Source organism: Salarias fasciatus, chromosome 23 (assembly GCF_902148845.1).
Source record: "Salarias fasciatus chromosome 23, fSalaFa1.1, whole genome shotgun sequence".
Lineage (NCBI taxonomy): Eukaryota > Metazoa > Chordata > Actinopteri > Blenniiformes > Blenniidae > Salarias > Salarias fasciatus.
Window position 1 is genome coordinate 10,890,537 of NC_043766.1, and position 14,862 is coordinate 10,905,398.

The following is a 14,862-nucleotide window of genomic DNA, read 5'->3' on the forward strand; positions in this document are numbered from 1 at the left end:
TTCTCCTTAATGTAGGAATGTAATCATCTCATTGCATATAAGCTCAAGGAACATATGTACTTCCAAAAAAAACCCGTCTACATGCATCATTTTGTGTCTGTGGTAGAATGAGAGTGCAGTAACTTCTTAAGTGTTATAGTCTGGACGGTGTGTGTATCTGACCCTTAAGGAGGACACACTAAATTGTTGATCATGTGTAGCTATTTGTTGGTATTGTGCAGTATTATTGCTTTCTGTTGCATTTGTGCTGACATATATTTTCAAAGAATCTCAGTCTGGATATTAGTCGCCCCCTCTCACCAATCTCACAAACTATTTCAGTCTCTCCTGCCTTGTGAAAGACTCTGGTTCCTCCTGTCACGCCACCAGAACAGCTTCTTCCCCGCTGCAGTGCTTAACAGTGGCCCAGTTCCCCTCCAGTCCAAACCCCCACCAACACACAACTTATTTATCTTATTTGTGTGCATATCAGTATATGTGTAGCCTCTTTTGACTTTTTGCATGTTTTCTTTTTTTTTGCCACCATGAACTACAAAAAAATACTTAGTCGTGTATATTTATTTATTTATTTATTTATTTATTTACTTACAGCTCACAAAAGTGATGCTGATCAGAAATTGGCTTTGTGAAATCAGACACCCATTATTTTTACATCACGTATTCTCAAATGATGTAATTGCTGGAGCTCATTCTGTTTGTACTCCTTCAGGAACATATTTCTTCTCCAGAAGGTCTGACGGTCCATGAATTGGCATCCAGAAAGAACTTATGTTCACAAATGATCTCAAATCAGCCTTTGTTGCAGTCATTTAAGTCCAAGCCAGCAGTGTTTTAAGGATTTTCAGGCCGTGTTAGACAAGTTTGTAGCATAGCCTCTATTCTGTGTTATTGTATCTTCAGGTGGCTTCTGTTGCTGCAGTCTGCAGTGCTGCCTGGTGTTTTTGAAGTTGTTTATTCCGACCAACAGAGGGCGCTGCCGTAGCTGATTTCACAGTGAGGAGGCTGAATCTGAGGCAGTGTCACAATGACGTCATGCAGCAGCGGGCTGGGCTGCACCACCGGCTCCCGCAGGCCACTGTGTCGAGGGCGGCGGGTGACTGCTCACGTTTCTCTCGTCTGATCAGAGAATCCCCAGAGTTTCCCGACCCCTCAGTTTGACCTCCCGTGTTGCATTGAGTGGCATTCATGTTAAACGCTTGACAAACGGAGAGAGCTATTTGTTAGCAGGCTTCTCTTGTCTGCTTCAGCTCTGCCCAACAGATCTGTAAATGCGATGTGTCACTGTGGTCATTTTCCATATGGAGCTCAGCTGCTGTGTTGAGCAAGGCCAGCAAGGCACTGGGCTCAATAACTGACTGTGTGTGTGTGTGTGTGTGTGTGAGAGAGAGAGAGAGAGGAAAAGTGCTGACAGTTTTTGATTTATTGGCCTGGTTTTATAAAGCTCTGGCTTTGTGGCATAGAGAAGGGGGATGAAAGTGGCAGCAAACTCCCTAAGTCCCACAGCAGCTCGTGCTTCCTGTCTGCCACCCAGCTCTGACACACACACACACACACACACACACACACACACACACATACACAGTGGTGTTAGTTACATTTGAATGAGAGCAGCTGATGTCTCATCCTCTCCGTGTTGTTAGTTGCGTCTCTCATAATTCCTTAACTGTTCTCTCTAATTCTCTTCATATTCACTCTCCTATTGTTTTTTGATTGTCCTCTTTAATTCCATGTATCATAATCCCCGATAGCCTTCATATTTGCGTCCTTTGCCAAATCACTTTGTCAGCCTACCTCTCTGTCCTCTTCTCACTATCATCTCCTCGTCACTCACTTCAGAGACTGTGACCAAGATGGGAACCAGCATGGAGAAAAAGAAAAGAAGACCAGAGTATTGACTTTGAAATTCAGTTGACTGTTGTCTGTATTGATTACGCAAATGTTGCTATGTTAAATGGATGTGTGTCTAGCCAGTGTTACATCTGGGACTGCAGGAACTGTTTCAGCAGTTTGTCTTGTGTGTGTGTGTGTGTGTGTGTGTGTGTGTGTGTGTGTGTGTGTGTGTGTGTGTGTGTGTGTGTGTGTGAGAGAGTGTGTGAGAGAGTGTGTGTCCGCGTCCTCCGAGTATATTTTTCATCTGTGGTTGTTGTGATGGATGTTGCCAATTTGGGAGTAAGATAGGTGATGAGAGATCGGTGTTGCTGAGATTGGATCTAGTGATTTAAATCCGCAGTTTCCAGAGTTGTTCACAGTACACAGCCTCCCTAAAATGTGAGAAAACAGTGCGATTGCATCAGGTTGAGAGCTTTCATTTGCTCACAAAGGGTTTTACAGGTAACACAAAACAAAAAAAGAATCATTCTTCTTTATGTTTTGCTCCTTTAGCTTAATTGTTGAGGTCAGACAGTAATATGAAAAAAATTTCGTCAGTTGTGAATCAACATGAAATGGTGGTGTGATTAAATGGGTCTTTATTGACCCCTTTTCCTCCAACAAGCATTTTCCTCTAAACAGAGTGTTTAGGAGGTTGCAGTAAAATCTTGCACAAAACCAGACTCCAGCTTGTTGAGGTGGACCCTTGGTGAAGACCACACTCTAACAACTCTTTACGGTCTTTCATGAATATTTCCTTTCAGTGAATGTTCAACATTTAATGGGGCGTGTAAAGTGAAACTTGCTTGACTTCTACAGGACTGTCATTCGTTAAGATGTATGTGTGGAAAGGGTCTTTCTGTCCAGTCATGTGTTTTCGTGTCACCCTCACAGGGCTTCCTGATTGGCGCTCGACCAGAAAATGCATGCGAGCCCATTGAACCTCCCCCGAGGGACAACCTGACGGGCGCCTTCATCGTCATCATCAAGCGATTTGAGTGCAACTTTGACATCAAGGTAAAATGTCAATATCTGTGATTTATACATAATTCAACAGAATGAAGTTCTCTCATTTGAAGATCAGCTTCTCCACATTAAATAAAAGTTTCTGGTGGTTATGGAGGTGAAGTGTGTGTAAATTTCCGATTTAGCTTTTACTTGAACTCTTGGGTCAGCCTTTCTGGGATGAAAAACAGGAAGTAGCCATTTTTGTAAACACCATTTCCTGCATTGGCATCCTTCCCATGATACTGTTGCTCTTTCACTTCCTTCCATTGCTGTGGTGTTGTGCCTGACGCTGCACGCATGAGGTCTAAATGCTCTATTTGACTAATAAGCAAAGTGTTATGTGGAGTAACTTCTGCTCAGCAGAAACAGTTAAAGGCTGTTGGTGACTGATGCATGTTTTGAGAGTCTGCACTGTGCGATCGTAGTCATGCACAGCGCTGAAGATCAAAATGCTGACAGAACCAGTTGTTTAAAACATGTTTGCTTTGTAAGACTGACACAGGGCTTTTCACTGTGGTATTTGCATCCTGATGCGTTTTTTTTCCCCAATGAGTGTCCTCTCACAGGTCATCAAGTGCTTGTTAGGGTAATCGGGGACTCTTAATTGGCTGTTGATGTGAGCGTTTGTGTGGGTAATGGAGTCAATGACTTGTCCTATGTCGAGCCTATGTTGTGCCCTGTGTTAATGAGTGGAGGCTCCACCCCCAGCTGACCCTAATGTTGATAAGTTGGGTTCATAGGATCAGTGGGTCAGTTGAAAAAGAAGCCAGAATTATCATTATGTGATTGCTTCCCTCTGCTCCCCAGTGCAGTAAATGTTACTTGCATCATGAAAGATACTAAATAATCTAGTGGAAGCTGTTGTGTGCTGGCTTGCCTGTGAGAAAACGTTCTCGTAAATGGGAATCCTTTAATGTCACGGTGACCAGGACATTTCTACAGCTGAGACTAATTTTTATTCATTTCATCTTTTATTGTGAGTAAACATGTGCACTAATTGAGTCTGTCAAAGTGAGTGCACAGTGAGCTGGAGTTGGGGAGGGTTAATCAAGGTCATTGACAGCTTTGAAGTACATGCATACTTTTTTTTTTTTAATAATTGATTTTTTTTTGTAGCAACGTCTTCATGAATTCATGTTACTGTAATTTTAGTGATAAGATTTCCTCTTCGCATACAGACATTCTGAACATTCAACAAATGTAATCCACCAGCTCATCAGTGTTTCCCTGTGAGCACAAACACTTTAAATTTGTGGCAAGATGCTTAAACTTTTTTCCCTGCACTTTTGCATTTAAAAAGCTGACCTTTTACAGAAATCACACTCCAGTAGTTTAATCGTAAATGCAAAGTCATGCACGAGACTAAACCTCCTGTTGCTCATAATTCAGAGTAAAAGTGAGCAAATGGAAGAAGTGAGGCAGTCGGGGCAGAAAAGAGAGGATTAAGAGAGTGAGAGCAGTGATGAGTAATGAGGTGAACGAGAGGAAGGCTTGCAACTTCTTGGCATCTTTGTTCTGCATCTTTCCATCTCTTTAGTACACTCTTTCTTTTTCTTTTTCGTTTAATAGTAGGTTATCCATCCCCTTTTCCTCCCTTGTTTTGCTCCCCTAGGTTGGTCCTTTAGTCATTCATACTCACATTTCCTGTTTGGTCCTTTTTCCGGCTTTTTTATGTGCTCCTTCTCTCCCTCTCTCTCTCCCTCTCTCTCCCTCTCTCCCCCTGCTCTGTTTTTTCACTCTGATGTAACTCTGGAGCAGACATATAGCCTTATAAGGCCTTCGTGCATCACACGCACACGCACAGAGACATGTTGACAGGCAGGGCAGTGAGGTGTTCTCGGGGCTGGAGTGTAACCAGACTCCACTCTGCATAGCTGTGTGTCGGACAGACAGAAACACAATACATACACAATCTTCCAGCAGCCATTCATCCAGTTGTTCAATTAAAAAGAACATCATCGTTGTGCATTCCTCATGTCACCAGCCGTATTTGATTTAATACAGTGAAAGTGATCCAAGAAAGGTGTTGCCTGTTTGTTTTTTATGATCATCTCTTATAGACGCCAGTGAAGCTGAGAAAACTCTGCAGTTATTAAATCTTTCAAGTTATAGGGCTCTTTTACTTCTTGAACTTTTAATACTCCAGACTCTCTGTTTATAGTGTAGGCTTGTTTTATTGTGAAAACTGTGGTCTGACCTTCTCTTTTCTTCTATATCTCAATCTTGTGAAGATTTTGTGAAGGTCATCACAAAGCCAGTTGTTGAGCAATGTTTCGTTTTTTAATAACTCAGGAAAGAAAGGATTGCGCTGACATGGACGTGAAATTATTTGGTTTTGATTTCTGTGTGAATCTGGGGATGCATTGTGACAAAACTACAGTTCAGTAGGCAGTACCACTGATAAATACCTTTCCATCACTTTGTGGTTCATACAAACACATCAAAGGTTAAATATTAAATCTTGGTTGCTTCAGTTGCTGTGGTTACAAAACTGTACATCCATGGTTTGAGTCTGGCAGAGAACCTTTGATTTTTCATATTTCTCCCACTTCACTTCTTGGACTTTCCCCTGTCAACCTTATCAGAGAGAAAAATTGCCCAACTTCTTCTCCACTGTCTGAAAAGTGCCAATTTCAGTGAAAATAATTTTGGCGTAGTGTGAAAATCAAGGTGTTTACTGGTAGATGTATTCATTTAGCAAGTGAACCGATTTGAAGCCAGTATTTTCTCTTCTTGCAGCAGAAATTAAGATAAATCGTCCAGAATGCTTGACTCTATTTTCCACATGCTGCTCTTTAAAACTGTCATTGGCAGTCACGAAGATGGTGGCTTAAACTGGTCAGTATGGACCAGTTTGAAATGGGGATAAAGATCATAGAAAGACACTCGAAGAAATGCGCATATTGTAAATATATATGCCGTTTCCAGCTGCAGTATTAATTCTGCTTTATCTGAGCTTTTGGCCTCCGTGTCACCCAAAATCAAACATTTTGCTCTTTATCACCTCATATGTAGTTACACACTTTTCCATTACGCTTGTCATCTTTAACGCTATAATTTGTAGTGCTTGTATCACTTAGTAACTTTATACTGAAAAGAGCTTTTTTAAAGAAGATATTCATAGTGATAAGATGCAGCTGCTGTATCAACATACAGAGTGTGTCATCTCTCTCCAGCTGGCCGTCTTCCTTTATATGTGTCTGCAATCATTGATATTTTTAATGGAAACAGATTGTTATAAGTGAAATCATTCTGGTCAGTCTGTGATTGGAGCATTTTTGCGTTGTATGACAACAGTAGCCTGACAGTGAAGCAGGAAACTTTACCCTTGCTGGAGGGAATATTTCTCTCTCTCTCTCTCTCTCTCTCTCTCTCTCTCTCTCTCTCTCTCTCTCTCTCTCTCTCTCTCTCTCTCTCTCTCTCTCTCTCTCTCTCTCTCTCTCTCTCTCTCTCTCTCTCTCTCTTTCTCTTTCTCTCTCTCTCTCTCTGACACACACTTCTTTCCTTTGGCATTCCCTGTCTTTCCATCACTCTCCCAGTATTTTTTTTTCCCCCAGTATTTGTCTCATTCTGGCTTTCGTTTGTCTGCCTTTCTCTCTCCATTTCTCGCACACACACTCTCACATTGTTGCTAGCATGCAGCTGTCTACCTTGCTGCCCTCCCTCCTTCCCTCCCTCCTTCAATCACATACTCCTCCCTCCCTTCCTCTCGCCCTTCCTCCTTCTCTGCCAGGCTCAGTTCCCTCCAGAAGCTGCAGGGAAACAAAGGAATAATAGATTCCATCTTGACTGAGACGAGGCATTTGTGTGCCTGTGCATGTGTGTGTCACCCCCAACGTGCATGTCGTTTTGTTTCATTGCCCTCAATTTCTCTCTGTCTTTCTGGAGCCTCCTGCAGCTGTAGCATTTTAGGTATTAGCTTCGGACAAGTGGCAGCACAGAATTTTAATGGATCTCAGGCTGTAATGGGCAATAAAGCACATACTCATCCACTTAACCCTGTGTTAAGTGTTGGCACCTCCCCTGGTTGAGTATCGATGTGTGTGTGAGACTGTGCAAAAGTGTGTGTGTGTGTTGCGATAAGACATGATGGTGAGAAGGTTGAGTGTCTAGAGAGAGTGTGTGAGACGGAGGGGGGTGAAGGGGACGGAGTGAGGGATGTTCATGGGCATACTGACGCTTTGTGAGCCAGCGAGAGGAAAGCATTCCTCAGTGGCTGCTCCTTTTTGAAACCAAATCTCCAGAGATCGAGGGGTTTTGCACTTCCTGTATGCTGGGATTCTTTTGGATGGTGGGGGAGCAACTCAAACCTGACCCCTGTGACCTTTTCTGGGTGGGGGGTGGGTGGGTGTGGAGGGCAGGAAACTCTAGACTCCTTTCCTCCTCTCTCCTCTCTGTCTTGCACAAATCTTTATCTTTTTCTGTTGGGGGATCCTTTTCAGACCGTCTGTCGCTGTGTTTGACTCTAATAACACATGCATGCGCGTGCACACAAACACACACACACAGGCAGTAGGTCTATATGCATTGAGACATAATGTCCTAGTTATGTAACGTGTGCTCGGATACGTCGACCTCTGTGTAACCACGTTGTTCTCCCTCTCTTCTTACCTCCATTCGCTGTCATCAGTCTCTATGACGCCACCTGTCTGTCAGTGCTTTTGCTTTTTCTGCCTAGAACTATTAATAACTAATATAGTAATTCTCTTTCTCTGTGACTGAAGGTGCATCAAAACCAGACTTTCCTTAAAATATGCTTGTTGTGCATTAGTACTTATAAAATTAATAAACCAAGATTTAAAAAGTATTAAGACTTGGTTCTTGGTTTTGCCTGGGTCCAGGAGGGTTAATTTACCCCGAGACTTCCTAGCCTTAGATATCACTCAAATAGCATCCGCATTTTTAATGCCATTGTCTGCCGTTCCTTATTGGAAAAAAAAAAACATATGGGGGTCGCTTTGTGTTTGCTGGCCTCATTTTGTCAAAAAAAATTAGCTGTATTGATACTCCAGGTCCCACACTGTTCAATGTAATTGATACACGTGAGTTAGGTGAGAAAGGAAACCTCCCCCTCATCCCCCTGCTATGTTTGACGGTCCTAAACTGACCAGCCAGTGTACAGAACAGACACCTGTGCAGGTGTGAACATGGCAACAAAAAGAGTGTAAAGATACAAAAAGACAGAGAAGTCCAAAACAAGAAAGATTTCATCTTCATTCAGAGCTCTGAAGTTTAGAAATGAGTATGTTAAAGTGTGGGCAGATTATTCCTTTCCTCTGCAGTTCTTAACAGAATAAATGTCAGTTTACTGCAGTGTGCAGTCTTACGGGAAGACATGAAGTTGACAATATATGTCTAATTAACAAAACAAAAATAATAATAATAGCCGTGCACTGTTTGATCTTCTGATGTTCTTGACTTTGGTTTAGAACGTAATGAGTGAATCAGTCAGTTAATAGTTTGGGGGGGGGGGGGGGGGGGGAATCAAAGCAGTATAATTGTTTTGGATATTGTTGGTAAATCACATGGTATTGCACTTTAGGTTATAATACTCTGCCTTTAGAATAAAAATGTTCAGAAAACTACTCGTGTATTAATTAATCACAAAAACAAAATGTGAATATTTATGATTTAGTATTTTTCATTGCAAAGCACTAAAATAAACATTTATCTGATCACACGTGTACATTGGTTATCAAAACGTCTGAGGAGTTAATCCTCTGTCTGTTTTTGCATGAAATTTGTGCACAACAGCAGCCAGTGCCGAGTAACAGACAGATTCATGTGTTGAAGTTATGACTGAGTGTAAAACCTGTCTTGCAAAGGGCAGCTCAGACTAATCATTCAGTCTGGCATGAAAGCTTTTTGTCCTGTTAGGAAACTGTGAGCTCTCTGAGACAGGGCAGAGATTAAAATCACTCACACAACCTTTCTTTTGTTGGATAACATTTCCCAGAAACATTCACTTTAACACTGGACACTCACAATACTGACTTGAGCTTTAGTATTTACAGGAAACATTCATCTGAGAAAGTTATTGGAGGGGATAATGCACAACTTTAGATAATGGAGAGTTCACACAACTTCACTGCCAGTATTTATCAAAGGCTCAGACACTAAACATTGGCCTTTACTGCATGTCATATGTCACAACTGACTGCAGAAATATTTCTACATAGGTACGTTGTGAAAGACTCTTTGGGTTTTTTTGTCTTCCTGGTAGGACTTTTTGAAAAGTTTTTGTAATTCATGTGCATTTTGTAAATTATAGTAACAGCGATGTGGCTCATTTCAAAGTGTTGCACCTTAACCACCAGTTATTATTTGGAATGGCTCTAAATCCAATTCACGCATGTGCACACACACACCTGTCTTAATTCCCATTTAAGGTTGTTATTTTAATTACTTAGTGATTTTTTTTTTTTTTTTTTTTTGGATGTTGTCCCTTTGTGGTTGTGTATCAACTTTACCAGGATAACAGCAAAGAAGAAAATAATAATATATGGCTAAAAATTGTAAACTGTTGACTTGATTATGAAAACTTATGATGTTCTTTATTTTCAGTTAATTCCTTTCTTATCAATTTTTGCACATCAAACTTCTATTTTTTTTAATGTATATATTTATTATAATCTCTGCTTTACTTGTAGATATCTCAAATACATTTCCACTCCACATTCTCTGAGTGGAAATTAGCCGTGGGCAGTAAAAAGTGAATGGATTGATGGCTTACAATGTCACCGCCAGTGTTTTGTGAAGCAAACAAAAGGCGAGGGTTAAAGTCCATCAACTTTCTTGAGGTATGGCCTGATCCGTCCCGATCCTGTCCACCTATCTTCAACAAATAAAACCTATCTTTAAGTATGTGGATGTTTTAGGAGAGGTCACAGACCAGGGCCTATAAAAAACATCTGTCCGCTGAGAAACTCCGCTTCTGTGACTTTTTTTTTTTTTTTTACAAGCGGTAGTCAGAGTTGGTCAGCTTTTGTTGTAGTGGCTGGTAAATTTCCCTTACCTAACCCTGTGTCCTTCCTGAGCTTTAGAGCAAATACTTTTCATGGATCAGTGTGTTTGCGCTGCAGTGAGCTCACAGTTACAGGCTGTCTACACAGAGATAGAGATACAATCCTGGAAGTACTTGCAACTTTTTAGCCCGTCTGTTCCTGAAGCTTTTACATATCTACATGTAAATTAACTTTTAATCTTACTTTCAGTGTAGTTTCACTTCAGACAGTCTTTTCATTTCTTGACAAATATGAAGCCTCACTAAAAGTACATTAGATCAGCTAACATGTCATGTAACTACTGTCTTTCAATGGTTCTTTCTAAATTCTCAACAAAATACATCAGCCTACCCTTAATCACAGTGTGAAGTCAAAACCACAGCTTCATAGAGTTTAGTATTTCAGTCACCTTTAGGTTGGCTGAACTCCACAAGGTGAGTAAAATGTGCACAAACACACACAGAGGCTTCAGTCTCTGTGATCCGGACAGACCGAGCTTCCTGCACTCGCTCAGTCAGTCTTATGACAGTGTATGTGACTATGCCTGACTGAATGTATGACTAGCTCGTGGGTGTTTGTGCATGAGAGAGACAGAGAGAGCGAATCATCGTGTCTTGTGTGACCTGGTGTTCGCAGTTTGTTGTGGCAACAAACAGTTCATCCTGCTCCCTCTGGCATCTGGACACACTCTGTAGTCACACCACTCAAATGGCAGAATTCACACAACGCACAGACAGCAGCCTGTATGTACCTGCATGGTTTTAGAGGATCCACACCAGCAAATGCAAGTCAACTTTTAATTGAACTAAAGTTTAATGCAGAATCAGGCCACGTTGAGAAAAGCAGTGTGCTACAGTTGCCTTTACAACACCTGCTCTTCAAACAGAATCACTCTCACACATTGAGAAGTGCATTACGTGTTATCAGTGTTCCTGGCTCCTCCCTGCTATTTGCAGTTTTATTGAACCCTTTATCTAACGAACCAACTGGGCCTTGAAACTGAAACCCAGCCCTGCATGGTGCAGTGAAACACCGGAGAGAGAGGAGGAGGAGGAGGAGGGTGAAAGAGCCGGAGGAACTGAATGGGAATGTGGTTCAGGGAGAAGATAAAGGCGGGAGGCTGGAAATATCAGGGACCGAGCTGGGTGGGATTCTGAGGAAGCAGACAGTTAGGGTCATATAACGAGGAGGGTAACAAGGGTATCGAAGTGGGAGTTTCAGAGGGGAGGAGAAAAAAAGAAGGAAGGGCGGCAAGAGAAGGGCAAGAAGAAAACTTGAGAGTGGGCAGAGAAAAAGAGAGGGAGTAGAGAGTTAAGGGAAGTGCTTAATACGTTGTTAATGGGCTTAAAACCATCAATCCTAATATTTCTTAAATCTTTTAAGGAGGCAGAGTCCAATTGGCTTCACTGAAGAAGTGATTTGCGTTTGACCCATGACACTGAAACTGATCTGAAATGTGTTGCGCTGCACAAACTCATTTACACAAAGCTGAGGTCAAGTCTGATTCATGCAAATTCCAACTGCCGACTGAAGCAGGCTGCGTGACAGTCTTATAAACCATGTGAACGCCACACGCCAAGGAGTGAACTAGAACTGGAAGACAGGGACTTGAAGAGGGGAAGAATGTGTGACGACCAGAACATGAAATGAAGGACGGGAGTAGTAGTCCTTCTGTTTCAGCTGCAGGACTGCACTCGGATGCTGTGCTGTGTTGGTTAGAAGTAAAAACACAAGAGCAGAGATGCAACAATTATTGACATAGATCTAACTCGAGCGCATGATTCCCTAGTAATTGAAGATGCTAGCTGACGTTACACATTATGTTCTAATAGATCCTGATGTTTGATAGAAGGCAGCTAAAGCTTCATAGACAAGACAGTATTAATTTTTGAAGTGACCAAATAGTATTTACCACTAGTTTTAGATTAAAAAGAAAAAAAAAAAACATGATAAATGCAACTGAGTTTTAGAATATCAAGCATATACCTATACCTTATTTGAGATCCTTGGAAAAAAATTTGATTTGTTTGGCACTATTGCAAGTCTGAAGATTTATATTTTCCTGCACATAGTTGGAAACTTGCCAAGGTTTTGCTTGCTGAAAACTATGTCAGAAAAGAAAATCTTTTTTCTACATCTTCACATACGACCAATGGTATATTATATTGTCTTGGTCCAAATACAACAAACCAGAATTTGTTTTATTTTGTTATTCCCCATTGGCTTAAAACACATGTTTAAACTAACATTGTCACGAAGATTGTCTTTGCTCATTTCATGTAGAATTGCTCTTTTATTCCCTGAAAAGTGAGACTAGTGAGCTGTTATTGAGTTTACCAGGAGAAAAAGTGTTTCCTTAATATTATTTCAACATAATATTTCTAACTTGACTGAGCACTACAGCTCAGATTAAATTTAGAGATTTGTTGTGCCATGCACTCCTCATTTTCTATCCAAACAAATGAGTTCAGCCTGGCCGAGTGTAGCCAACTCCCGCTGTCACGGTTAACACACCTTAAGTCAATTCAAATCAAAGGCTGTGCACTCAAAACACATGACCTCATGCACACGCGCACTTGGCAGCAAGAATTGAAAATGTCCAGATTAGAAAGTACATTTCCCCAAATTTTTCAGTTCACCAAAATAATTGTTTTGATCTAGGCACAATCTACAGTTCTACTCATTTATCTGCCAGTTGCAGTCTTTGTAATGAAGAACATGTGAACTCCTCCAGATGACGCAGTGCTCAGTGGAAATTGTTAAATCAGAATTCTGTGACTTTAATTGTACTTTATTGCCCCACTGAATATCGACAGTAATGACAGATTTATTGTTCTGTCAATTGCAATCAGATTTTTGAAATAGTAATGAAATATTACTCAAAATGATAAAGGTTATTGCTTTGTTGGAAATTCTTGATGAGTCTTTCCAGTAAATGTTATATTTTGCATAATCCTGTATTTGTTTTCTTTTAAAGGGATGCCACATTTGTAAGGATGAACAAAAGACCACGTTAAGAAGTTGATAAATTTGCAAAATGTTATTGTACAGTTTTTAACACTTTTCAAGTGAAACAATGTCACATGCGTACATAGTGATTTAACACTCTTAATTTATGAATGTCCTGTTAGTTTTAATTACTTTTTTAATTTTCATTATATAGTGATCATTTATTAGTTCATTACTGTCAAAGCACGCACACTCTCTCTCTCTCTCTCTCTCTCTCTCTCACTCTCTCTCTCTCTCTCACACACACACACACACACACAGAGTAAAGTGTGAGCTGATCCAGACTGTTGATGTCTGGACAAGTTGCTAATTACTGAGTTTGTTTTAAGCAGTTGTTAGTAATTGCATGTGTGCATGTCGGCCTTTTGTGCACAGTTTGACAAAGCCTTTTTGAAGCTTGTTACATTCACTGAGCGGCCACCAGAAACAACAGCTAATCAAACGAGTCCAATCTGCCTTTTAAAATCCATGATTGGTCAAATCCATGTTTAAACTCCAGTGTGTGTGTGCGCGCGCGCGTGTGCATGCGTGCGTGCGTTTGCACTGCAGGCCAAGTCTGAGTTTGAGCCAGGACTCCACAGGGTGCTATGAAGAGAAAACAAACATTAGATGCCTTTCATGCTTCCACTTTGTTTTTAATCCGCTGCCCGTTATGGAAGAAAAAGAAAAATTGTAATTTGGAAGGAAAGTCATCATTATTTGAGGGAAGATCGTTTTAGATCTGACTGTGTCGCCCTACAGGGGCAGTTCGGGGCAGTTAAATGGTAAAATATTAACATTGTTGGTTGTCAGTGTTCTGATGCTGCAGGAGAGCAGGTTGCAGGTAGAAGCAGCAGCAGAGAGTCTTTCATAGTGATATATCATATTTTCTTTGCGTGTGTTCGCACTCGGGCCTTTGCGTTATTGACTTTGTGGAGGTTTTCACATCTCGCTTTGTTCCCTCTCTTTCGCCTCAGGAATGTCTTGATTTTCTTAATCTGTGCCATTGCAAACAGAAGGGTTGAGCCAGCAGCAGAGGTTAAATTCCTCTTCAGATCCCAGTCAGACAGACCACAGCACACGCTGGCATCCAGAGAGCACGGAGCCAACATGGCTCCTCAGTTAGACTGTAGCAGAAGATGTCACCGCCAAACTGAAGAGCTCATGCTTAGTACTCGCTAGGCATGAGCAGTTTTATAATAGCATGTGCAGTAAGGCAACAAGTCATTGTGTGTCTGTGTGTGTGTGTAGCTCCAAATTTCTTATTGCCTGATTACTGCTTTATAAATAAAATTTCTCAATTATCAAGCTACTTTCTTTTGCCCAATTTCTTATCTGCATGATTAGTTCAAATGTCATTAGTAGAAGGAGAGAAAGAACCAACTTACTACTTCTGACTGCATCCTGATGTTAATAATGATCATCGCCAAACTGTTCTTTCTGTGCCTTTGTATTTGTAATCAGGTCGTGCCGTCATGTTCTTCATACTGCCATCATATTTGACATCATACAAGGAATTACAGTAATTGTGACGCTCTTCTGGACCATTTATTGTCTGTGCATCAGATTGCGGATCAATTTCTGGTACAAGATTTCAAGTAAGTTAACTTTTAGTTCACAGGACTGGCAGACACCTTTTGCACATGCATAAATTAATTTACAGCTACCTGGCGGAGATAAATGCAGCTCAAAGTGATGCAGCAGAACCTGGAATATCATGACATTATCAGCTCACAGCTTTTTTAGCCCTGTCAAATCCTGACATCTATTGCCCATAGTGCAACTTGGCCACAGACATGCTTGTGTTGTGCCACTGACAGTTTGTTTAGCCTCAGGATTCACAAATACAGATCAAGACTAAGATACAGAAAGCTGGCTGCTTCTAGCTGTGCAACGTCACACATTTATTTTCCAAACTTTTCGTCATCAGTTCAAAACTGCTAAAGTGAGTATTCATATCTAGATTGTTATTTGAAATGTCTTTCTGAGGGAT

General features: G+C 41.0%; 1 protein-coding gene across 2 annotated transcripts in view; it reads left to right on the forward strand.

Annotated features, from left to right (window-relative positions):
* rnf13 (ring finger protein 13) overlaps positions 1-14,862 on the forward strand; it is a 47,351-nt gene that overhangs the window by 14,072 nt on the left and 18,417 nt on the right. For both annotated transcript variants that reach the window (XM_030082408.1, XM_030082409.1), the window contains exon 4: positions 2,764-2,886. In XM_030082408.1, coding sequence (XP_029938268.1) covers positions 2,764-2,886 — 123 coding nt within the window. The remainder of the gene's footprint in view (positions 1-2,763; positions 2,887-14,862) is intronic.